This window comes from Diaphorina citri, unplaced genomic scaffold (genome assembly GCF_000475195.1).
Source record: "Diaphorina citri unplaced genomic scaffold, Diaci psyllid genome assembly version 1.1 scaffold173, whole genome shotgun sequence".
Classification (NCBI taxonomy): Eukaryota; Metazoa; Arthropoda; class Insecta; order Hemiptera; family Psyllidae; genus Diaphorina; species Diaphorina citri.
In genome coordinates, this window is record NW_007377610.1 from 270,981 (window position 1) to 295,805 (window position 24,825).

At 36.9% G+C, this 24,825-nt stretch overlaps 3 protein-coding genes and 2 non-coding genes across 5 annotated transcripts; 2 read left to right on the forward strand and 3 right to left on the reverse strand.

Annotated features, from left to right (window-relative positions):
- Nucleotides 1-797: 797 nt before the first annotated feature.
- LOC103505432 (valacyclovir hydrolase-like) lies at nt 798-24,075 on the reverse strand. Its single transcript, XM_026820771.1, has 4 exons — nt 23,968-24,075; nt 23,562-23,705; nt 1,712-1,954; nt 798-1,522 (listed from the first exon to the last, which is right to left on the reverse strand). The coding sequence occupies exons 2-4, from the start codon at nt 23,665-23,667 to the stop codon at nt 915-917; spliced, it is 957 nt and encodes a 318-aa protein (XP_026676572.1). The 5' UTR covers nt 23,668-23,705; nt 23,968-24,075; the 3' UTR covers nt 798-914.
- Nucleotides 7,690-7,772, reverse strand: Trnal-cag. Its single transcript has one exon. It is a non-coding gene; the product is annotated as a tRNA-Leu (tRNA).
- Nucleotides 15,558-16,437, forward strand: LOC103505435 (probable 4-coumarate--CoA ligase 1). The gene is made up of 2 exons (XM_026820772.1): nt 15,558-15,731; nt 16,072-16,437. The coding sequence occupies exons 1-2, from the start codon at nt 15,576-15,578 to the stop codon at nt 16,396-16,398; spliced, it is 483 nt and encodes a 160-aa protein (XP_026676573.1). The 5' UTR covers nt 15,558-15,575; the 3' UTR covers nt 16,399-16,437.
- Trnal-cag lies at nt 18,581-18,663 on the forward strand. Its single transcript has one exon. It is a non-coding gene; the product is annotated as a tRNA-Leu (tRNA).
- On the reverse strand, nt 18,761-20,104 carry LOC103505426 (DNA-directed RNA polymerase II subunit 1-like). Its single transcript, XM_026820773.1, has 3 exons — nt 19,939-20,104; nt 19,217-19,486; nt 18,761-19,070 (listed from the first exon to the last, which is right to left on the reverse strand). Exons 1-3 carry the CDS (start codon nt 19,954-19,956, stop codon nt 18,897-18,899), a joined length of 462 nt encoding a protein of 153 aa, XP_026676574.1. The 5' UTR covers nt 19,957-20,104; the 3' UTR covers nt 18,761-18,896.
- Nucleotides 24,076-24,825: the final 750 nt, after the last annotated feature.

Here is a 24,825-nt window from a genome sequence, read left to right on the forward strand (position 1 = left end):
AGGGGTTGAGTGTAATGTATACTGACTTACTGACTTCATGCATTTATGACCCTTGTATATACCCTTCTGTTTTTTTCAAAAAAGATTTTTTTTTAAAGACCCCAATTCTTGGTAAGTGAATCTTTTGTTTTAAAAAAGGTCAACCATTCTTGAAATCTTTTGAGTGGTTGTAAATAAAACCTGTTCTCTGTCCTTTTTATTACGTAAGACGTACTCCTTCTGTTCTAATTTAATACATGTGAATATGTAGCATTCGGTATTTATTTAAAACGCAATAAATCTATGGATTTTCCCATAATGATCTAATGAAACTTTGGTCTAAAGTTCCAGAAATACTTTTTCTTACAATATAGCTACTCACTAGTATTGTAACTTGTAAGCTTGTAACCTGTAACCCAATGATACACATTTGCATTTTACGGCTTTTTACTTTCTTTTCCTTATTGTACACAACCAAAGAAAAACCTTGATGTAGGTATTACATAACTACTGAACACTTACAGTAGAACTAGTTTTATTTACATATTTATTTCAATTTATTATGGTGCGTCAACACGTGGAACTAACCAAAGAAAAACCTTGATGTATTACATAACTACTGAACACTTACAGTAGAACTAGTTTTATTTACATATTTATTTCAATTTATTATGGTGCGTCAACACGTGGAACTAGTTATAATTTTCTTTAATTAGGAGGCGGGTAGGCAGGAACTGACATCTTATCAGACAAAACATGTAGTCTTGATCTCAGCATGAGCAGAATTACAGGAAAAGAAAGATGTAAAAATTCAAGCATGGCGATTTGAACAAAAAAGTTCAACATTCCACATTATTTAAATTATTTTTATTTTTACATTGATAATTTGATATACATACATGATTTCAATATAAGTAAGTATTAATCCAAAATCATCAAGTCTTATTCTCCTCTAGAATGAAATTTCTGCTGATCTCATTGAACACCTGTCCATGTTTGATATGACACGAGTGTCCCCCACTGCTGAACTGATAATACTGACAGAATTTCAGCTGATTCAGAAGACTTTGCACCTGCTGAGTGGACACCATGACATCATCAGCAGAATGGAACACAAGGACTGGTACGTCCACATATGGCAGCAATTCTTGATAGACATTCCTACCGTAAGACTTGAAAATCAAGTTGACCATGTCAACGTATTGGTTGAAAATCCCGGTGATGTAGTTGACATCGTTGTCATACGCTTTCAATACTTCACTGCGAGCCATTGGAGACCAATTCGACAGTCTGCGCATGCCCTCAAAGACTCGAACGTTGTCAATCGTCAGAAATGATTTGGTGCCCCAGATGACCAGTTTGTGAACCATGTGAGGGTATTTCATGGAGAAGACGAAAGATAGATGACCCCCGTCACACCAACCGAACAGAGAGACTTTGCAGACACCCAGAAGTTTGAGAAGTTCGTAGGCAATGTCCACGTCTTCTTCAATGTATTGGAAGGGGACGAAACTTCTGCCCTTGGGCAAACTTTGACCGTAGCCTGAGAAAGATGTGAATCAAATTACAGACTCTCAATACCTATTCCAGGAAAAAAAAAAATAAATAAATAAATAAAAGAAAAATTATGTGAAATGAGATTACCTGAGCACGTTTTTCCTAATAAGTACAAGACGACATTACCTAGAAGAAGAAAAAAAAAAAAAAAATCAACACAATCATTCTATCTTACCTGGAGGATCCCAGAAAATGGACGTGAACAACTTGGGATCAAAAGCAGTCAGCTGTTTCTTGAAACTGTTCCGAATCTCGCCTAGTACCCCATAGGTGAAGAAGAGAACCTGTGCCCCACTTCCATACTTGATGAAGCGAATGTCACAACCTTTGATACTGAAGAATCCTTCGGTGAAGACATCTTGGTGGATAAAGTCTGTTCTAGATGGAAGTTGAGTGTCCAGGAGTGTTTCTTGCAGACCTAAAGACCGAGAATAAAGACAATAGGTAATAAAATTGCATACATAGTATGGATCAGGATGATGGAATACGCCAGCACCAGTACTTTTACTGAGATAAAGGAATGGGATCTGGACAGAGTCAAATGGAGAGTATGGATCAGGATGATGGAATACGCCAGCACCAGTACTTTTACTGAGATAAAGGAATGGGATCTGGACAGAGTCAAATGGAGAGAAGATGCCAACCAATCGCAGGATTGATATTTTTGATAGAAATTTAGCAAATTCCAAATATTAACGTGCACATTTTGGGTATGCGTTTCTTTGGAACGGTTACGGTTGCCACTGAAAACTGGAACTTTTCTATACCCACATTGTTACACCTCCGCCCAATGAGGGATATTATGGCATGTTTGAAAAGTGAAAAAAAAAGTGGATAGCAAAGGTGAGATAGATACTTGAGTTTATTTTTTCCTGGAATTTGGCCAGATTTTCAAGATGACTCTCTCACCCAACTACTAGTTTACATATTTACCCTACATATAGCTCTCCAAAATAAATGACCATAGGTTTTCTGAGACCCTTGGTTTTCCAGAATTTTCTTTACGAGATCTTTCCTCTTCACCTTTCCGGACATTGTCCTGGGGATGAAATCAAAACTGCACAGGAACACACCACCACTCAATCTCTTGCTGGGATTCACTTGGTCTGAAGGAGAAGAAAATATAAGTAGATAGATAATATAGGGACGTCATGAAAGATCGAGGTGGGAAGCACCACTGTGGACTCCTTTTAAGGAAATTGATCCGATACAGAGGACCAGAAAAATTAGAATTGCCTCCTGTATAACGTAGCGTCACATCGCGTCAGTTGAGACCTACTACGCCCACAAATATTTCAGTCATACGATCATACCTAATCAAAAGAAGTCTTTCGGCGACGTATATGTATACTTTTGGGGGACGCAAGGTACCCCCTTGGGGCCGTTTGGTCTATAGATTGACAAAGAGGGTGGTGGATGCACCAAATTAAATATATTTAGGGGGCCCTGAATGTTTCCCTGCGGATCCCTTAAATACCGAAGGTCGGCCCGTCACACACAACCGCGGGGGTGGAAAATACGTCAGCGGAGTCCTCGTTTTGAAAGGAGGTCCTTCAAGTCATCTTCTCTTTCACACTTTTTCCTACGTTTTATGTCTTCTATGTGTATCAGTAATCAGTCCTATACCTTCTACAAACTGTTTCACCTCCTCTGCAGTGACACTGGAATTGGGTTTTGGAACGACCACAGCTGCCGGGAGTTCTCCTCAGTTGATTTAACAAAGTTGTATAACCACAAGTCAACATGCACAGAGGGCCAGAAAACAACTGGTCCCTAGGTTCAAAAGAATGAAACATTGCACTGAAATCACTGAATGGTCCAACGACTTGTTTTGGTTTCTACTTTCTAGGAAGATGATAGATTCCAGCTTACCCATGTTGCAAGTTCATTATGAAAGCATGATGAGCGATCATGGCCGGTTTAGGAAAGCCCGTGGTTCCACTGGATAACAAGATAAACGCCATTTGATCCTTGCCCTCCGCGAATTTCTCTTCAGTAGAATTTGAGGTAAGTTGTGAAATGCTAGCACTCAGGGTAGATGTTGAAATACATTTGGAGTACTTGGCAGCAACCTTACTGACGACATGTTCAATGTCTGAACTGTAGATGACAAAGCTCGGGGATAGCATTGACAGATAAGTTGACATTTCACCTGGAAATTAACGAGATGAGGTCAGTCACATCTGGATATTACTGTTCTAAATAGTCATACATAGTGGACTCCGCAAACAGGAATTTCGTCAGAAAAGACCCCCATTTCAATGTAATGTACTCTTCTAGATACGCACATGTGGTCTAACTCTAAATAGTACTACGTATTAATGTCATCCAGTACCTAATCATAATAAATTCCCAGCTAGAAAAACAGGAAAAATATGATGCACCTAAAAATATAGGTACCTAATTATTTATTCAATCAAAGACATCATAGAGTTTCTCAGACAGAAATTTGAATCAAATCGACTTACTTTCGGTGAAGTTTGGATGTCCGAATGCCAGAGTTGCTCCGGTATCAATAACACCAAGGACGACACACACATAGTCAGCACAGTTTGGACTCAAATACGAAATGATATCTCCTCTGCCAAATCCGAGATTTGAGAAATATTGACTAATCTTCTTACTTTTGACGATTATGTCCTTTGCTGACAATTGTTTGCCGGTTTCTGACTCGATCTGAAGTATTGGACATTATAATAATTATGATCAATTAAACTTAGCAAGTTATCTCCACTGTCCATTTGCCTTTACTGTATCCTTCCCTTTATCCTCCGTTGGTCCTTAATGTCCTTCTTATTTCCCCAATTCTCATTCCACAACTTTAATGTCGTTTAGGGTTGAAATTGAGATGATGGGGGAACGTTTGGTGAATGGCTTCCTAGCTAAGTAGAGATAACTACAAAAGGAAAAAAGAGTTTGATAAACTGAAATAAATAGGAAGATAACGAACGAAGAGTGCAGATAATTGCACTTCGTAGTTTGTACTTTGTAGCACCTAAATTAAATTTGAATCTGCTACTTTTAATAACACCATTTTGAGCTATTATCAACGTATGAAGGTACCTACTTACTATTAGTATGTAAATTTGTAAATGAAGATGAATTCTTTTATACTTTTAGTAAAATACAAAATATATAACATGTTTTCCCAATTCTACAACAATAATTTATTAAATCATTATACTAGGTATGTAAAATTAACCCCTTTTTACCGTACAACCGAGATTCATAAATCACAGCAATAAACACCAACATAGACAACACTGTGAATTACAGGTAACAAATAAATATGAGGGTACTCAAGCCCGTATATAAAATATAAGTAGGTACTTAAGTAGTAAGTACTTACTTTAACTTTACTACCAAATGTAATACTGTTTTACTCCCGTAAATACAGAGTGTCTTTAAAAATGAAGACATAAATTAAACAAGGCAAGATAAAATGTAGATAGACCTCTTCGGACAGATGGATATGGATTTCATGAAGAATCTCAGCATGTAAAAAAGGTCTCGGACACAGGATCAGATGCTTCAAAACTTACGGCCAGAGGTGTTTTCAAAATCGAGATAATAATGCCTATATGATGGAAAGTTTGTGGTAGAAAAACTTGGAAAATAATAATAGATGATCTATTAATTGGAATTGACTTGGCAAGCACTATCAAACACAATAGACTTGAACCTGAAATGCTGAAATCATCTACGATAACACATCAACCTTTGTTGGCATAGTAATTTGGTAACTAGTGACCTATACAGAAAATGATCTCGATTCAATTAATTGCATTTTGCAATCTATTCCTCCGGGTTCCGGTTCTTGAACTGAAATCATCATTGGCGATCTCCAGAGAAGAACATCCAGTGTCATCCAGTATATCGGATGAACAATAATCAACATTGAGCTTGAAGCTGAGGGAAGGCCATCTGAATGTGTCCTCGGAATTGCATAGGAGGGATGATGGTAAGTTATTTAAAAATCATCATTGGCGATCTCCAGAGAAGAACATCCAGTGTCATCCAGTATATCGGATGAACAATAATAATCAACATTGAGCTTGAAGCTGAGGGAAGGCCATCTGAATGTGTCCTCGGAATTGCATAGGAGGGATGATGGTAAGTTATTTAAGATGACACATCAACCTTTGTTGGCATTGTGATTTGGTAACTAGTGACCTATACAGAAAATGATCTCGATTCAATTAATTGCATTTTGCAATCTATTCCTCCGGGTTCCGGTTCTTGAATCAAATTATTCGGATCACTTGTTTCTGGTTTGATATTTTCCACTTTTCCTTCTCGAAGCAAAAGGCCTGTTGTTAAATAAATGATTTCCGAATTGTACATTCACACAGTGAAGTGGAAAGCCTCATGCTGTCTCTCGTATTGCAAGCCTTTTCTTCAACCCTTGGAGTTTCAAGAGACTTCTTTATGTTTGTGATACCAATAAGACGACATTAACAATCTACCAATGTTTCTTGACCGACACTATATTATTTGATGATCACCCTCTAAGCATAAGCATTCTCAGACGTTAACGAACACTTCAACGTGAGAATGGGTTTTTTGATATATGCATATGGTCCAGAAATTCCAGCTGTAATAAGGACCCATCATAATTTAAAAACTTTTGAATCAAATAAAATTGTTTCAAATGCCCAGAAGTTTCAAAGTGTTTCAAATGTCTTGAATTTTCAAAGTGTTTCAATGCCTAAAAGTTTCAAATGTCTTGAATTTTCAAATTGTTTCAAATGTCTCAAAGGTGTTAAGGTTTCTTGAGTAAGTTGTGATACTCGCTCTCCTGACTTTTGAATCAAATAAAATTGTTTCAAATGCCCAGAAGTTTCAAAGTGTTTCAAATGTCTTGAATTTTCAAAGTGTTTCAATGCCCTGCCTCTTTTTAGTTCCAAAACTACGAGGAAATAGCACAAAGACAATTAGTTACTTACCTGTATTGGTGCTGAAACAGTGCCCTATAGCTCCTAAGCAGTTTCTTTTGAGATTGGAAGTGCACCCTCTGGAGCACCTATTGAAACAGTTGTGTTGTCTACACGGAGCTGTTTGGGAAAAGGATCCAGGGCCACACTGATTTGGGGAACTCTGTATACACCCTATTTGTGTTGCTATTATATTTTGGAGGCTTGGCCACACTGATTTGGGGAACTCTGTATACGCCCTATTTGTGTTGCTATTATATTTTGGAGGCTCAAACCGTTCATCATTATGTGGATTGATTAATTCAGTTAAACTTAAAACGAGAATACTCTCCTGAGTGTTCTTATTTCTACTCCCGAAGACACGTACACCTAGCAATCATACAGGATATACCATTATGCCAGGAATGCTAGTTGTCTGTAAGGAAGGCACTTTATTGTAAAAAGACACAAGTATGAAAGTACAAAAAGTAAAAAAGAAAATCTCTAGAGCAGAATAGGGTCTGTAGAAGTGTCTGAAAATGTAAAAACTATTAGAAATTTAGTAGAAACCTAGCTGTGCTCTCCTGAGTGTTCTTATTTCTACTCCCGAAGACACGTACACCTAACAATCATACAGGATATACCATTATGCCAGGAATGCTAGTTGTCTGTAAGGAAGGCACTTTATTGTAAAAAGACACAAGTATGAAAGTACAAAAAAGAAAATCTCTAGAGCAGAATAGGGTCTGTAGAAGTGTCTGAAAATGTAAAAACTATTAGAAATTTAGTAGAAACCTAGCTGTAAGTTTCAACGGGTTTGATATAATTGCGTTTTGGACTTGGAAATCAATATTCATCCTTCTAGGTATTTGATTTTGATGTTCCTTCATAGTACCTATACGGTACATAATTTCATTATTATCTGCCAGGGATAGAAGAAAATAGTCTCAAAATAAATACGAGACAGTTTATTGAAGAAGTTGATTTTGAATTTTTGATACCCCCAAGTATCATACGGCACATATTATTATCTGCCCTTCTGCCAGGGATAGACAAAAATAGCTTCAAAATAAACAGACAGCTTATTGAAGAAGAGAATATATTTTCTGATCACCCAATATACACTCAAATGCTCTTGTTCCTTTTCTCTTTTTATAATAATATTTAAAAAATGAAAATAAATAACTCTCCTTCAACGGAGTAAAAACTCGAAAAAAATATTCCCTGGGTGCAAAATATTTGTCAGAAGTGGGATTCGAACCCACGCCCACAGAGTGGACTGCGACCTGAACGCAGCGCCTTAGACCACTCGGCCATCCTGACATATGAAATGGGAGGGCGAAAATGTTTAATATAAACATAAAGTATGCGGGTATCGATTGTATTCTTTTCTCACAGCTGATATTCTATCGTGTGACGTCATCATGACGCATGACCTTGGTCTCGTTCTGTTTGTTTACAAAACGTTTTTTTATGTTTCTCAAATTCAAATACCAACATGATTATTCAAATTCTCATATTGAATTTTTAATTTTAATTGTTTGTACCTACTTCCGTTGTAACGTTGTATTCTAAATTTATATTTGTTCATTAAATTTATATTTTTCTATTATTAAACTAGCTATGTATCTATCGACTTGTATTTTTTATGAACTTTAGAATATTTTATTTCTCATCATTACCTATTTATCACTCTCACTAACAAGTATTTTATTCCCATTGTACAATATGCCGTACACAGTACACACCTCTAAAATCTATTGAAGTTTTGAGCAATTTTGTACCCATTACCTCGAAGTAGGTAAGTATAAATGATGTGTTGATGTGTAAGTATTTTACATTAAATAGGTAGGTACTTATCTAATAACTCTAATAAGGGGGGTAAAAATAGTACATAATAATGTGACTTGGGTATCCAAACACAAAAAAAAAACTAGTAGGTAGGTATAGCTCGCTATACTGTAGTAATAGAAAGTAAAAATACAAGACAATCTAATAAAATAAGTATGTTAGCTTTATTTACATTTCAAAATTTATTGACCGAACGAAGTGAAGGTCTATGTTTTAACTCGACCATTTTGCATTTGGTTTAGATGTTTGTGACTTTGTGTGTTTGTTCCGCTATAGGTAATTCGCGACTGCCTGGTCCGATTTTGATGAACTTTGAAATTTTGAGTTCCTTGAATCAAGACACGTCGATCCTTGAAATTTGGTGTCCCAGATCCAATTTTGGTCTCAAACTTTTGAATATGGCGATAGATAAATTACTGCATTTATGACCCTTGTATATACCCTTCTGTTTTTTTCAAAAAAGATTTTTTTTTAAAGACCCCAATTCTTGGTAAGTGAATCTTTTGTTTTAAAAAAGGTCAACCATTCTTGAAATCTTTTGAGTGGTTGTAAATAAAACCTGTTCTCTGTCCTTTTTATTACGTAAGACGTACTCCTTCTGTTCTAATTTAATACATGTGAATATGTAGCATTCATTCGTACCTTCTTCTCAGCTTGGGCAAAAGAATCTGAGTGAGGTCTACAGTTCACACAACTACTAGTTTACATATTTACCCTACATATAGCTCTCCAAAATAAATGACCATAGGTTTTCTGAGACCCTTGGTTTTCCAGAATTTTCTTTACGAGATCTTTCCTCTTCACCTTTCCGGACATTGTCCTGGGGATGAAATCAAAACTGCACAGGAACACACCACCACTCAATCTCTTGCTGGGATTCACTTGGTCTGAAGGAGAAGAAAATATAAGTAGATAGATAATATAGGGACGTCATGAAAGATCGAGGTGGGAAGCACCACTGTGGACTCCTTTTAAGGAAATTGATCCGATACAGAGGACCAGAAAAATTAGAATTGCCTCCTGTATAACGTAGCGTCACATCGCGTCAGTTGAGACCTACTACGCCCACAAATATTTCAGTCATACGATCATACCTAATCAAAAGAAGTCTTTCGGCGACGTATATGTATACTTTTGGGGGACGCAAGGTACCCCCTTGGGGCCGTTTGGTCTATAGATTGACAAAGAGGGTGGTGGATGCTCCAAATTAAATATATTTAGGGGGCCCTGAATGTTTCCCTGCGGGTCTCTTAAATACCGAAGGTCGGCCCGTCACACACAACCGCGGGGGTGGAAAATACGTCAGCGGAGTCCTCGTTTTGAAAGGAGGTCCTTCAAGTTATCTTCTCTTTCACACTTTTTCCTACGTTTTAAGACTTCTATGTGTATCAGTAATCTGTCCTATACCTTCTACAAACTGTTTCACCTCCTCTGCAGTGACACTGGAATTGGGTTTTGGAACGACCACAGCTGCCGGGAGTTCTCCGAATACGTCGTGAGGAATTCCAATGACAGCCACGTCTTCTACGTCCGGGTGTTGGCGGAAAATGGACTCCAGCTCACACGGCGATATCTATAACAATGATGAAGAAGATAATGTGAGGAAAGCAGTGATGACTAACCACCGCTAATCACGTTACACCGTGAGTTAGAGTACGAACAGACTCTCTGACAGACCTAGGTCTCAAGCTTTTTCCGCCACACACGGTAATGGACTTAGGTCTGTCAAACGGTCTGGGCCTGAGTGCCAGGCATTAGTAAACGCATCAAGACAAGTTAATTGTACTTAACAATACCTAACAATTTTGACATTTGAATAACAGTCAAGTGGAGAATATTTATCCCATAAATAAGGGCTTGGATTACCAATTGTGAAATCCCAACCTCCTGCTTGGTAAATAAGTGGAATACTCAATAGCCTACTCTGGCAACTCTGGCTACAGATCCTAACTGGAAGCTTGACTTGCCTGGTTTCCTTGGTACTTTATCAGTTCTTTGATTCTGCCCACAATGAAATGAGTTCCATCGGGCAGTCGATATGCCAAATCGCCGGTATGCAACCATCCATCATCGTCCAGCATTTCTTTCGTGGCCTCAACTTTGTTCCTGTAGCCGAGGAAAAGAAATTCATACAAAATAACAGTTTGCCTACAATTCTGTATGCAAAAGAACGTGTCTAAAGTGTAGTTACCCTAATGTCTACTCTATGCAGAATAACAGTTCTGTTTATGTATGTAAAATAAGGTTCAAAAGAGCTGATGTCACTTACGACAAAGTTAATGCAGAAGAAATTGAGAAATGGAAGAAATTCATACAAAATAACAGTTTGCCTACAATTCTGTATGCAAAAGAACCTGTCTAAAGTGTAGTTACCCTAATGTCTACTCTATACAGAATAACAGTTCTGTTTATGTATGTAAAATAAGGTTCAAAAGAGCTGATGTCACTTACGACAAAGTTAATGCAGAAGAAATTGAGATAAATTTAAACATACGAGAAGATATAAAGCATCCAGATGACACTTATAAACACATAAAACTACCGCTCCAGAGGGACACGGAATAAATCAGGAAAGATTTTCAACATAGAATTCATGCTAACATGATGGTTGACTCTTTGATGTTTATCTTTCTCCCTAGGCGCTTTTCACTACCGAAGAAGCTTTAGTACAAACTAATGTGGGATGCCTGAAGAGATCACTGGAAGCATTACTACTATATTGAAGCACATACTGCACATATAGATAGTCATTAAAGGTTTTAGTTTGAAGTATCGGAGGAAAAATTGTACTTCCAGGGACGGTCATGGTGAGTTCTTGGAACTTAAATCTACCAACTGTATCAGACGAGAAACAAATGATCCGAATAATATTGATCTACTATCAATACTGTAGATATAAATATAATTCATGAAGGTTGTGAAAATGCTCATTAATTGGTTCCGACTAGTTTAAGAAATTATGATCAGGTTTTACTCTTTTTCAAAACCAATTATTTTCAAAATAGGGAAGTACCCATTATTTTATACAATGTAGATTTTATTTTAAAATAATTTTGTATCAAATACATAAGACCTTGCTTAGACTGAGGGAGTAAATTGACTTTTCAGTCTCATTCTGGCAGGATAAGCAGGTATGTTCTATTCTACCTATTCTAATTCTACCCATAACTCATAAACCTGGTCCAAAATGTTTTGCGGAAAATCGGTAATTTCCATGTCCTTACATTTTAGAGCTTTCATAACCAAATTATTAACTTACCATTACTATCTTGTCACCATATGAATGTAAAACTTTGAAAACATAGCTCGATATTAACTCCATCTTCAAAACGTAAATTTTCTTCAATAAATTAATTTTAATTTAAAAAAAAATAGATCGCGAAATTTGTCGCGACGACCTATGAACTCAAAGCGACAAAGTTTTAGATAACACTTCAGTCGATCATTTAATACCGGTTTTAGCGTCACCTATGTTAAGCTACGCCGAGCAAGGCCAATAAATGGATAGGTGACTTAAATATTATATTGGTAGTTTAAAAGGAGAAAAGGGAAAACGGGCTCTAGTCTTGATTTTAAATCATTACATGAAAGTAAAATCAAAAATCAAATCAATAATAAAAATAAACTGAATGAATATTAATAAAAGGGAAAACGGGCTCTAGTCTTGATTTTAAATCATTACATGAAAGTAAAATCAAAAATCAAATCAATAATAAGTAAAAATAAACTGAATATTAAACAAATTAGGTATTAGGTAGGTACTGATATTCTTTAACCACGATCGAATAACCTACGGTTCTTCAAATCTAAACAACTATGCGATTTCCGGAAGAAAAAAATTCTGTATCTTATTTTCCTCATTTCCACTTGTATAAGGAGGAACAAGGAAAATATCGATTCTGGTTTTATCAGTCTGCTAACTAGTCTACCATAACAAAGTCATAAGTTCATAACAGTTGGTCGTGTATTAGAATATGAGAATAATCACAACATGATTATCATCTTGGCAATATACGCCAATACCATTTAAGTAAGTCAATATATCAATAAGTTCTCGATCAAAAATGTATACTCCCCCCTTCTTCAACGTACGCAGGAACCTATAAAGCATGTACCTAACCTACCTAAAGCCAATAAAGGTAGGTTGAGCAGTAAGACAGTTATAAAAATGATACCTACCTAGTACCTATATATCTATCCAGCTATCCACTTTTGAGGAAATCTCATCTTCGCTTTCCCCCCTCTCACATCACAGTTGGAAAATGGTAGGTAATTACATTTTACATTTACAGATGGAAAAGCTGCTGAACGAAAATGATAATTTTCCAGTATGAACTCCTTGCTTGGGGCATTTTCCGAACATATTGCATCGTATCTTGTCACAGTGGAGGATGCTGAAGTCATTTTAAAGGATAAACCTATTCTGAGAATACTAGGTATGATCCATATTATCTATATCCCAGCACTTGTACCTTATTTATGAGAGAAAGAGAGAGAGAGAGAGAGAGAGAGAGAGAGAGAGAGAGAGAGAGAGAGAGAGAGAGAGAGAGAGAGATGAGAATGAACTGTGTTTAGGATAAAATTTGCCCCGGTCGAGAATAGAACCCACGACCTAGCGCTTACAAGGCAGGCATACTACCCTCCAAGTTATACATATAGGCCGGCAATTATGTAGCTATCTAGCTTAATGACGACAAATCATGTGATACATTAACACAAAAAGATGTTTTTAGTTGTCGGACTTGTCGGTAAATCTAAACAGAAGGCAACATTAACCGGCAAGCATTTCCAGGAACACAATGCCATAAAAGTAATGCTCGTTTGGGTATTAGACGCTTATTAGACGTTCCGGGAAAATTATCCTGTGGGTATATTTCCCGTGAAATAGAGAGGAAAAGAGCAGAAGCAGAAAGGCAAATATTTCAGTAACTAATAAAAAGAAAATTTACTATTGCCATAAATGTCAGGGATTTTTTGTGAACATTTTTTTATTTATTTATATTTTATGCTTGAATGAAATCTATACATAGGAGAGGAATGGTTTAGAATACAGCACATTGTTTCCACTAATCAATGTCATATTTATGTAAATACCTCCCGGAAGGGATATTCTTATTATTCTAACAAGCAGGGCCCGTCCCTCCGGAGATTTTTTGGCCCGTAGTTTATTAAGTTCCTAGGTCGTCGCGACAAATTCCAAGATCAGAGCTCATTTTTGTGAGAAAATGTAAAAAAAATCCCCCAAAACCCAGTTTTTTGGTGTTCTGGACAAAATTTGCATTACCATTTACGTGATCCTGGTAAAAAGACCTTAATTTGATATATAGGTCGACCAGGTTTGGATAAGTCCTTCTATGGGGACAGACAGAGTGACGACACCGAACCGAATACAATAGTCCGTCCCTTATACCTTTTTATTACTATTGTAATAATAAAGGAAGGACGGACTAAAAAAGGTTCATTTTCAGATTTTCACCAAAGTGTATGTAGATAGTAGATACTCTTTTTTTTGACACAAAACGCTTTCGTAAAGAGTGGATTGATTAGTGGAAACAATGTGCTGTATTCTAAACCATTCCTCTCCTATGTATAGATTTCATTCAAGCATAAAATATAAATAAATAAATAAAAAAAAAAAATGTTCACAAAAAATCCCTGACATTTATGGCAATAGTAAATTTTCTTTTTATTAGTTACTGAAATATTTGCCTTTCTGCTTCTGCTCTTTTCCTCTCTATTTCACGGGAAATATACCCACAGGATAATTTTCCCGGAACGTCTAATAAGCGTCTAATACCCAAACGAGCATTACTTTTATGGCATTGTGTTCCTGGAAATGCTTGCCGGTTAATGTTGCCTTCTGTTTAGATTTACCGACAAGTCCGACAACTAAAAACATCTTTTTGTGTTAATGTATCACATGATTTGTCGTCATTAAGCTAGATAGCTACATAATTGCCGGCCTATATGTATAACTTGGAGGGTAGTATGCCTGCCTTGTAAGCGCTAGGTCGTGGGTTCTATTCTCGACCGGGGCAAATTTTATCCTAAACACAGTTCATTCTCAGAATGGCTGGCTTTCTCTGTCTTCCTTATCTCTTCTATTTCGGAGCGATAAGACCTTTGTTACAGTTCCCTCTTTCAAAAGACCTACAGAAATAATAAAGTGTAACTCTTCCTCTTTTCAGATCATCGATCCAGTAACTTCTGTTCAGTTGCCGGATGGAAAGACCGGAGAGCTTTGTTTGAAAGGCGACGTTTTCCTCGGCTACAGGAACAAAGTTGAGGCCACGAAAGAAATGCTGGACGATGATGGATGGTTGCATACCGGCGATTTGGCATATCGACTGCCCGATGGAACTCATTTCATTGTGGGCAGAATCAAAGAACTGATAAAGTACCAAGGAAACCAGGCAAGTCAAGCTTCCAGTTAGGATCTGTAGCCAGAGTTGCCAGAGTAGGCTATTGAGTATTCCACTTATTTACCAAGCAGGAGGTTGGGATTTCACAATTGGTAATCCAAGCCCTTATTTATGGGATAAATATTCTCCACTTGACTGTTATTCAAATGTCAAAATTGTTAGGTATTGTTAAGTACAATTAACTTGTCTTGATGCGTTTACTAATGCCTGGCACTCAGGCCCAGACCGTTTGACAGACCTAAGTCCATTACCGTGTGTGGCGGAAAAAGCTTGAGACCTAGGTCTGTCAGAGAGTCTGTTCGTACTCTAACTCACGGTGTAACGTGATTAGCGGTGGTTAGTCATCACTGCTTTCCTCACATTATCTTCTTCATCATTGTTATAGATATCGCCGTGTGAGCTGGAGTCCATTTTCCGCCAACACCCGGACGTAGAAGACGTGGCTGTCATTGGAATTCCTCACGACGTATTCGGAGAACTCCCGGCAGCTGTGGTCGTTCCAAAACCCAATTCCAGTGTCACTGCAGAGGAGGTGAAACAGTTTGTAGAATTTCCTAGAAAGTAGAAACCAAAACAAGTCTTTGGACCATTCAGTGATTTCAGTGCAATGTTTCATTCTTTTGAACCTAGAGACCAGTTGTTTTCTGGCCCTCTGTGCATGTTGACTTGTGTTTATACAACTTTGTTAAATCAACTGAATTACCTGTACAAGTTTTCATTGACAGGATTGTCACTTCCATTCCTAATTTCCTATGTATTATAAGCTATCAATGTATTATAAGCGTATTTTCCTTGTGAAATTTCAATGGTCAAGTTAATGAAGTAGGTAGCTGTATTTTGTTTCAGGCTTGATATGGAGAGATCAAATCGGAAAATGTTGGGGATTTTACCATTCTACCACATTTACGGGCTACTTGTAATGTTGGACTGTTTGTGTAACGGTTCAACAGTGGTGAGCATGTCCAAGTTTAGCCCAAGTGTGTTTACAGACAATATAAGCAAGCATCAGGTGAGTTTTTCATTTCGAAATTACTTTTAATAAGATTCAACTTTCAACCCATCATGGTCGGACCAATCTAGCCAAAAATGAATTAATGGTCCTGAACAATGTAAGTTTTTGTTGTCATCATGATCAGGTATAAGGTATCTTTGGCTCGATACGATAGCAGCAAGATGGTCTTGTTCTTGCTTTCAATACACGTAGCTCCTCGTCATAATAGTGTTTGTTTACTCGTCAATAGCTTGCTGAACTACGCCATCTAGTAGGTATAAACGACCTTTTTACATCTATTGTGATAGATTATAAAATTCATAAATCATAGATCATATCGTTTATGCCTTGGTTACAGATATCCCTCTTGTCAATTGTGCCGTCCTTACTTTTGCCCCTCGTAAAATGTACAGCTGAAGATCTTAGCTCTTTGAATCTTATATTCATTGGAGGGTCTGTCACCAATGGATCACTAATGTCTGCCCTCCTGGAGAAGTTTCTGGATGACTCCCTGGAGATTTACAACATCTACGGGATGACAGAAGCGAGTGGGATCATTTCCTGGGCGAAAATGTCCACCAAGGATATCGATGAAAGTCGGGAGAAAGGCGAGTCCATTGGGAGAATGCCCAAAATATTTCAGAGCAAGGTACTTGAAATCCAATTTTCCCCCTCCCCCCTTTAAAATGCTTCAACACTACGGACAGGACAGTAGGTCGTTCGCGCAAATTCAACTTTTGTAAATGCAAAAAAATTGACTACTGGACATTATCAACCTTGCACCCTTTTTGCCAGAAAATAATTGTTGAATTCCAGCAGCATAGATTTTCACAAATCCCTGATTTACAAAAATCTGGGTAACGAGATAAATAATTTACCTACATACCTACCTATTTAGGTAAAGGTTTCTAGTGTCTAGACCTTTCCCAAAGCAGGGAAAGCTCACCAGCTGTGAAAGGGGAAAAGTCTTAGTTATGCCTCTCCCTTGCTGGATTTTTCTTTATCGTAACATTTTGGAGGAGAGAGGAACATACGACCCATATTATTCTCCTTGCTTCCTCTATTTCGAGACAAACGTTGAGTTTTAGTTTATATAGCTCTTGTGGGTCTAGAATTCTAGATAACATTTGCAGACGTACAATATCGACAAATAAGTAGATGTAGTAGGTACTAAATTACAGGCATTTTAAACATTTGAATAGAGAGAATTCATCATAGGAGGGACTCCACTTGCTGTAACCGCTGGCGTAGGAAGGACTTGATATTCCCCAACCGTAGGAGCTACTCCATTTGCCGTGGGTGGGATAGGAGGATGCCAATGCAATAAGGGAGGCAACAGATGCGACCTGGAGTCAACAAGATGGATGAGGTGAAACTTCAAGTGATGGAAAAATCCCTAAATATTATTTACTTTTATGTAATCACTCGTAACTACCTGAAGTCCTAAACAAAATAACTTTATTTGTTCAGGATGCAGGCAGGAATAAATTTCTTATAATGTCAGATTATGGTCTGTTTCTGTTCATTTAAGTTTTTACAAGTGGTTTTTCAAGAAAAAAGCATTTACCTATTTTAAATTTATAATTTCAAACTCTAATAAACAATAAATAATTAACTACATAAAAAGATGAAATACATAAGTAAATCACCCTTCATAAATACCCAACAAACTCTTTTAGGTACAAGTACATAGTTACATAGGTACCTAACTACATAGGTACATATTATTCCAGATTTCTTGTTTATAACAACATGTACGTACTAAAGATACAGATTCTTTTAAAAAATTGAAACTCACAATGATAAAAGGCTGCATGTTGAGATCCGGTTACAAAAATTGAAAACATCTGGAATCAACAAGATGGATGAGGTGTAAGTTAGGAGTTAAACTTCAAGTGATGGAAAAATCCCTAAATATTATTTACTTTTATGTAATCACTCGTAATTACCTGAAGTCCTAAACGAAATAACTTTATTTGTTCAGGATGCAGGCAGGAATAAATTTCTTGTAATGTCAGATTATGGTCTGTTTCTGTTCATTTAAGTTTTTACAAGTGGTTTTTCAAGAAAAAAGCATTTATTTTAAATTTATAATTTCAAACTCTAATAAACAATAAATAATTAACTACATAAAAAGATGAAATACATAAGTAAATCACCCTTCATAAATACCTAACAAACTCTTTTAGGTACATAGTTACATAGGTAGGTACCTAACTACATAGGTACATATTATTCCAGATTTCTTGTTTATAACAACATGTACGTAGGTACTAAAGATACAGATTCTTTTAAAAAATTGAAACTCACAATGATAAAAGGCTGCATGTTGAGATCCGGTTACAAAAATTGAAAACAAAAAACACACTTGAACACTAAACTTCACGAAATAAACACAAAATTCTTAATAGTTTTCTCGGTATAAAAAACTAACAAAATTTCCTTCACTTTCGGTCTCTACTCCCGTCTGTGGTACGTTCAACTTTGATTCAACATTCGGACCAGTTAAACTTCACGAAATAAACACAAAATTCTTAATAGTTTTCTTGGTATAAAAAACTAACAAAATTTCCTTCACTTTCGGTCTCTACTCCCGTCTGTGGTACGTTCAACTTTGATTCAACATTCGGACCAGTGGTCAAATTTAAATAACTTACCATCATCCCTCCTATGCAATTCCGAGGACACATTCAGATGGCCTTCCCTCAGCTTCAAGCTCAATGTTGATTATTGTTCATCCGAAACGAGACCAAGGTCATGCGTCATGATGACGTCACACAATACAATATCAGCTGTGAGAAAAGAATACAATCGATACCCGCATATTTCATGTTTATATTAAACATTTTCGCCTTCCTCGTTCACAAGTCAGGATGGCCGAGTGGTCTAAGGCGCTGCGTTCAGGTCGCAGTCCACTCTGTGGGCGTGGGTTCGAATCCCACTTCTGACAAACATTTTGCACCGAGGGAATATTTTTTTTCGAGTTTTTACTCCGTTGTAGGAGAGTTATTTATTTTCATTTTTTAAATATTATTATCATTATTATTTGAAAGTTATTTATTTACATTTACACGCTAAGGAGTAGGTACAGGAATTTGGATGTCTTATGTATGGCAAGTTTAATTTTCAAATCGGGCAGGGATCCATCATTCGTATTTTGTGCAAAGCTTCAACCCGAATCATTTAATCCCAGTCCCAAGCATTAGAATATCCAGAGGAATAGCTACTCGGCCACGAAGATCCATGAGATGAGTAGCTGCTGGGCCAGCCAGCTGAATATCCAGAAGAGTAGCTCGGATAACCATGGCTCGAATGAGAGTAGCTGCTGGAGTAGCTAGGTGAGTAGCCAGAGGAGTAGTGACTGCTAGGGTAATAGCCGGAGGAATAGGACGGACTCCAACCCTTCTTGTAGCTAGGGTAGAACTTGCTGTGGGAATAACTGGTCGCCACGGGGTACACTGCGGGGGAAGAAGCCCATACTTTGGGTGAATAGTCATAGGAGGATGACTGCTAGGGTAATAGCCGGAGGAATAGGACGGACTCCAGCCCTTCTTGTAGCTGGGGTAGAACTTGCTGTGGGAATAACTGGTCGCCACGGGGTACACTGCGGGGGAAGAAGCCCATACTTTGGGTGAATAGTCATAGGAGGGACTCCACTTGCTGTAACCGCTGGCGTAGGAAGGACTTGATATTCCCCAACCGTAGGAGCTACTCCATTTGCCGTGGGTGGGATAGGAGGATGCCAATGCAATAAGGGAGGCAACAGATGCGACCTGGAGTCAACAAGATGGATGAGGTGAAACTTCAAGTGATGGAAAAATCCCTAAATATTATTTACTTTTATGTAATCACTCGTAACTACCTGAAGTCCTAAACAAAATAACTTTATTTGTTCAGGATGCAGGCAGGAATAAATTTCTTATAATGTCAGATTATGGTCTGTTTCTGTTCATTTAAGTTTTTACAAGTGGTTTTTCAAGAAAAAAGCATTTACCTATTTTAAATTTATAATTTCAAACTCTAATAAACAATAAATAATTAACTACATAAAAAGATGAAATACATAAGTAAATCACCCTTCATAAATACCCAACAAACTCTTTTAGGTACAAGTACATAGTTACATAGGTACCTAACTACATAGGTACATATTATTCCAGATTTCTTGTTTATAACAACATGTACGTACTAAAGATACAGATTCTTTTAAAAAATTGAAACTCACAATGATAAAAGGCTGCATGTTGAGATCCGGTTACAAAAATTGAAAACAAAAAACACACTTGAACTAAACTTCACGAAATAAACACAAAATTCTTAATAGTTTTCTTGGTATAAAAAACTAACAAAATTTCCTTCACTTTCGGTCTCTACTCCCGTCTGTGGTACGTTCAACTTTGATTCAACATTCGGACCAGTGGTCAAATTTAAATAACTTACCATCATCCCTCCTATGCAATTCCGAGGACACATTCAGATGGCCTTCCCTCAGCTTCAAGCTCAATGTTGATTATTGTTCATCCGATATACTGGATGACACTGGATGTTCTTCTCTGGAGATCGCCAATGATGATTTCAGCATTTCAGGTTCAAGTCTATTGTGTTTGATAGTGCTTGCCAAGTCAATTCCAATTAATAGATCATCTATTATTATTTTCCAAGTTTTTCTACCACAAACTTTCCATCATATAGGCATTATTATCTCGATTTTGAAAACACCTCTGGCCGTAAGTTTTGAAGCATCTGATCCTGTGTCCGAGACCTTTTTTACATGCTGAGATTCTTCATGAAATCCATATCCATCTGTCCGAAGAGGTCTATCTACATTTTATCTTGCCTTGTTTAATTTATGTCTTCATTTTTAAAGACACTCTGTATTTACGGGAGTAAAACAGTATTACATTTGGTAGTAAAGTTAAAGTAAGTACTTACTACTTAAGTACCTACTTATATTTTATATACGGGCTTGAGTACCCTCATATTTATTTGTTACCTGTAATTCACAGTGTTGTCTATGTTGGTGTTTATTGCTGTGATTTATGAATTTCGATTGTACGGTAAAAAGGGGTTAATTTTACATACCTAGTATAATGATATAATAAATTATTGTTGTAGAATTGGGAAAACATATTATATATTTTGTATTTTACTAAAAGTATAAAAGAATTCATCTTCATTTACAAATTTACATACTAATAGTAGGTACCTTCATACGTTGATAATAGCTCAAAATGGTGTTATTAAAAGTAGCAGATTCAAATTTAATTTAGGTGCTACAAAGTACAAACTACGAAGTGCAATTATCTGCACTCTTCGTTCGTTATCTTCCTATTTATTTCAGTTTATCAAACTCTTTTTTCCTTTTGTAGTTATCTCTACTTAGCTAGGAAGCCATTCACCAAACGTTCCCCCATCATCTCAATTTCAACCCTAAACGACATTAAAGTTGTGGAATGAGAATTGGGGAAATAAGAAGGACATTAAGGACCAACGGAGGATAAAGGGAAGGATACAGTAAAGGCAAATGGACAGTGGAGATAACTTGCTAAGTTTAATTAAAAAAAAAGAAGAGAGGAAGAAATAAGATATTTCGATAATTTTCTAAAAATGACCATTTGAACATTTGAAAAAGTGCCCAGAAAAAAAAAGGAGAGAACAGTTTAAAAAAAGCTTGCTATCTTACATGAGCTCCATACATATAGGGTGCATTCAAACTGTTCTTTAATCCTTGAAAAAGTATGAACTACTCCAACAAATGTTGGTGAGTGGGGGTTATGAAAAATCCTTTGCTCAACAGAAGATAATTGTTGCCTTTAATAACTCTTGTGACAATCTGCTCTCTGGATTGACTCTTACCTAGATAAACCTAAATATACAGCTATACATCTTTAGTATCTGAATAAATCTGTGAATCAAAATCGAGCTTTAAGAGGACATGCCATTTGCCAATTGCCATACCTATTCAAGAACGAAATCTCATGCAACATGCAACCCTGTAACTCAGCTCACTCATTTCGAAATGATTACAAAATGTTAGATGGCAAAAGCTCCAATGTAACCTTACTTCTCCCAATATAGGAACTTGTAAAATCAGATACGAAATCAAGCTGAAACTTTTCGGGTGAGAGAGTCATCTTGAAAATCTGGCCAAATTCCAGGAAAAAATAAACTCAAGTATCTATCTCACCTTTGCTATCCACTTTTTTTTCACTTTTCAAACATGCCATAATATCCCTCATTGGGCGGAGGTGTAACAATGTGGGTATAGAAAAGTTCCAGTTTTCAGTGAAGTCAGTAAGTCAGTATACATTACACTCAACCCCTATTTTGATCACATTAAAAATAATGTGGGTCATTCCCCCTATTGGATTTGATTGATAAGGGGTTGATAATACGGTTTGCAATTTCATTACCAACAATATACCAAACCGCGCTAACCCTTTTGTGATCCTAGGGCCAACCGTACATTGGGAGCGTAATGGCGCGATTTTTAGTCCGTCCTTCCTTTATTATTACAATAGTAATGAAAAGGTATAAGGGACGGACTATTGTATTCGCTTCGGTGTCTGTCACTTTACGGTTGCCTCTTTTTAGTCCGTCCTTCCTTTATTATTACAATAGTAATAAAAAGGTATAGGGGACGGACTATTGTATTCGCTTCGGTGTCGTCTGTCTGTCTGTCGGTCACTCTGTCTGTTCCCATAGAAGGACTTATCCAAACCTAGTCGACCTATATATCAAATTAAAGGTCTTTTTACCAGGAACACGAATCCCCTTGCCCCTTGTGTAACTGACTCACTCACTCATACTAATTCTAACCCACTTCTAGATGTGCTGATTGTAACCCCTCCCGAGCACGAAGTGCGAGTCCTAAATAAATACAGCCCCTTGTGTAACTGACTGACTGACTCACTCACTGACTCACGCATACTAATTCTAACCCACTTCTAGATGAGCTAGGATTACAGAGATGTGCAAAATGCTTTTGAAAACCAATTTGAAATGCAAAATGTAAAATGCCTCTAGAAAACCAATTTGAAATGTAAAATGCTAAGCAGTTTCTTTTGAGATTGGAAGTGCACCCTCTGGAGCACCTATTGAAACAGTTGTGTTGTCTACACGGAGCTGTTTGGGAAAAGGATCCAGGGCCACACTGATTTGGGGAACTCTGTATACACCCTATTTGTGTTGCTATTATATTTTGGAGGCTCAAACCGTTCATCATTATGTGGATTGATTAATTCAGTTAAACTTAAAACGAGAATTTCGAGTATACAAGTATGATTTACAAAGTTGATTATCTATAAAGCTACGACAAAATTTGGGTGAGCACGGTAAAAAATAGAATATGTACGAAGCATAAATTTGATTTCAGACTCCAGTCTGTTATTATAAGCCACTAGCTGAAACACGTCGCTTCGCTCCGGATTTCTGCTAGTAGATCCTTAAGGCAAGGCCGCTCATGTCACTCATCCATTTAGTGGTCTTGCTCGGCGTAGCTTAACAAAAACAAATAGGAAAATAGCCTATAACCTTCACGGGAGTGCATAATATTATTAGATTATATTATTCAATGACAGAATAATAATTTTGAAAGGAAATTGTTATACCTACATGGGCATGGGTAATAAGTTGTAATAACACTATTAACATAATTATCAAAGAACGTCTTTTCCTTCTTCCCTCTTCGATTTCGGGACGATAAGACCTCCGTTGTTACAGTTCCTTCTATCAAACACCTTAAAAAAGTCTCTCTCTCTCTCTCTCTCTCTCTCTCTCTCTCTCTCTCTTTCTCTCATAAATAAGGTACAAGTGCTGGGATAATAATATAGATAATATGGATCATACCTAGTATTCTCAGAATAGGTTTATCCTTTAAAATGACTTCAGCATCCTCCACTGTGACAAGATACGATGCAATATGTTCGGAAAATGCCCCAAGCAAGGAGTTCATACTGGAAAATTATCATTTTCGTTCAGCAGCTTTTCCATCTGTAAATGTAAAATGTAATTACCTACCATTTTCCAACTGTGATGTGAGAGGGGGGAAAGCGAAGATGAGATTTCCTCAAAAGTGGATAGCTGGATAGATATATAGGTACTAGGTAGGTATCATTTTTATAACTGTCTTACTGCTCAACCTACCTTTATTGGCTTTAGGTAGGTTAGGTACATGCTTTATAGGTTCCTGCGTACGTTGAAGAAGGGGGGAGTATACATTTTTGATCGAGAACTTATTGATATATTGACTTACTTAAATGGTATTGGCGTATATTGCCAAGATGATAATCATGTTGTGATTATTCTCATATTCTAATACACGACCAACTGTTATGAACTTATGACTTTGTTATGGTAGACTAGTTAGCAGACTGATAAAACCAGAATCGATATTTTCCTTGTTCCTCCTTATACAAGTGGAAATGAGGAAAATAAGATACAGAATTTTTTTCTTCCGGAAATCGCATAGTTGTTTAGATTTGAAGAACCGTAGGTTATTCGATCGTGGTTAAAGAATATCAGTACCTACCTAATACCTAATTTGTTTAATATTCAGTTTATTTTTACTTATTATTGATTTGATTTTTGATGTACTTTCTGCATATTGTAGGTAGTGTAGGTTACCTTTATGAGGGAGGAGCGGAGGAGGAAGTCTTCATCCCAACATTGATCAAGTAATTCAGAATGGTCATGCTGTTTTCACCGTTTCTCTTAAACTAGTCGGAACCAATTAATGAGCATTTTCACAACCTTCATGAATTATATTTATATCTACAGTATTGATAGTAGATCAATATCTATTATTCGGATCACTTGTTTCTCGTCTGATACAGTTGGTAGATTTAAGTTCCAAGAACTCACCATGACCGTCCCTGGAAGTACAATTATTTTTCCTCCGATACTTCAAACTAAAACCTTTAATGACTATATATGTGCAGTATGTGCTTCAATATAGTAGTAATGCTTCCAGTGATCTCTTCAGGCATCCCGCATCAGTTTGTACTAAAGCTTCTTCGGTAGTGAAAAGCGCCTGGGGAGAAAGATAAACATCAAAGAGTCAACCATCATGTTAGCATGAATTCTATGTTGAAAATCTTTCCTGATTTATTCC

Excerpts from the sequence above, each read along its gene's own strand:
- LOC103505435 (XM_026820772.1), top strand. The coding sequence starts at position 15,576 with ATGGAGAGATCAAATCGGAAAATGTTGGGGATTTTACCATTCTACCAC. Across the intron at positions 15,732-16,071 it reads ACAATATAAGCAAGCATCAG|ATATCCCTCTTGTCAATTGT; the intron begins GTGAGTTTTTCA and ends CCTTGGTTACAG.
- LOC103505426 (XM_026820773.1), bottom strand. Across the intron at positions 19,071-19,216 it reads GCTATTACCCTAGCAGTCAT|TACTCCTCTGGCTACTCACC; the intron begins CCTCCTATGACT and ends CCTAGCAGTCAC.
- LOC103505432 (XM_026820771.1), bottom strand. The coding sequence starts at position 23,667 with ATGAACTCCTTGCTTGGGGCATTTTCCGAACATATTGCATCGTATCTT. Across the intron at positions 1,955-23,561 it reads ACCTATTCTGAGAATACTAG|GTCTGCAAGAAACACTCCTG; the intron begins GTATGATCCATA and ends CTCGGTCTTTAG. Across the intron at positions 1,523-1,711 it reads CATTTTCTGGGATCCTCCAG|GCTACGGTCAAAGTTTGCCC; the intron begins GTAAGATAGAAT and ends CATCTTTCTCAG.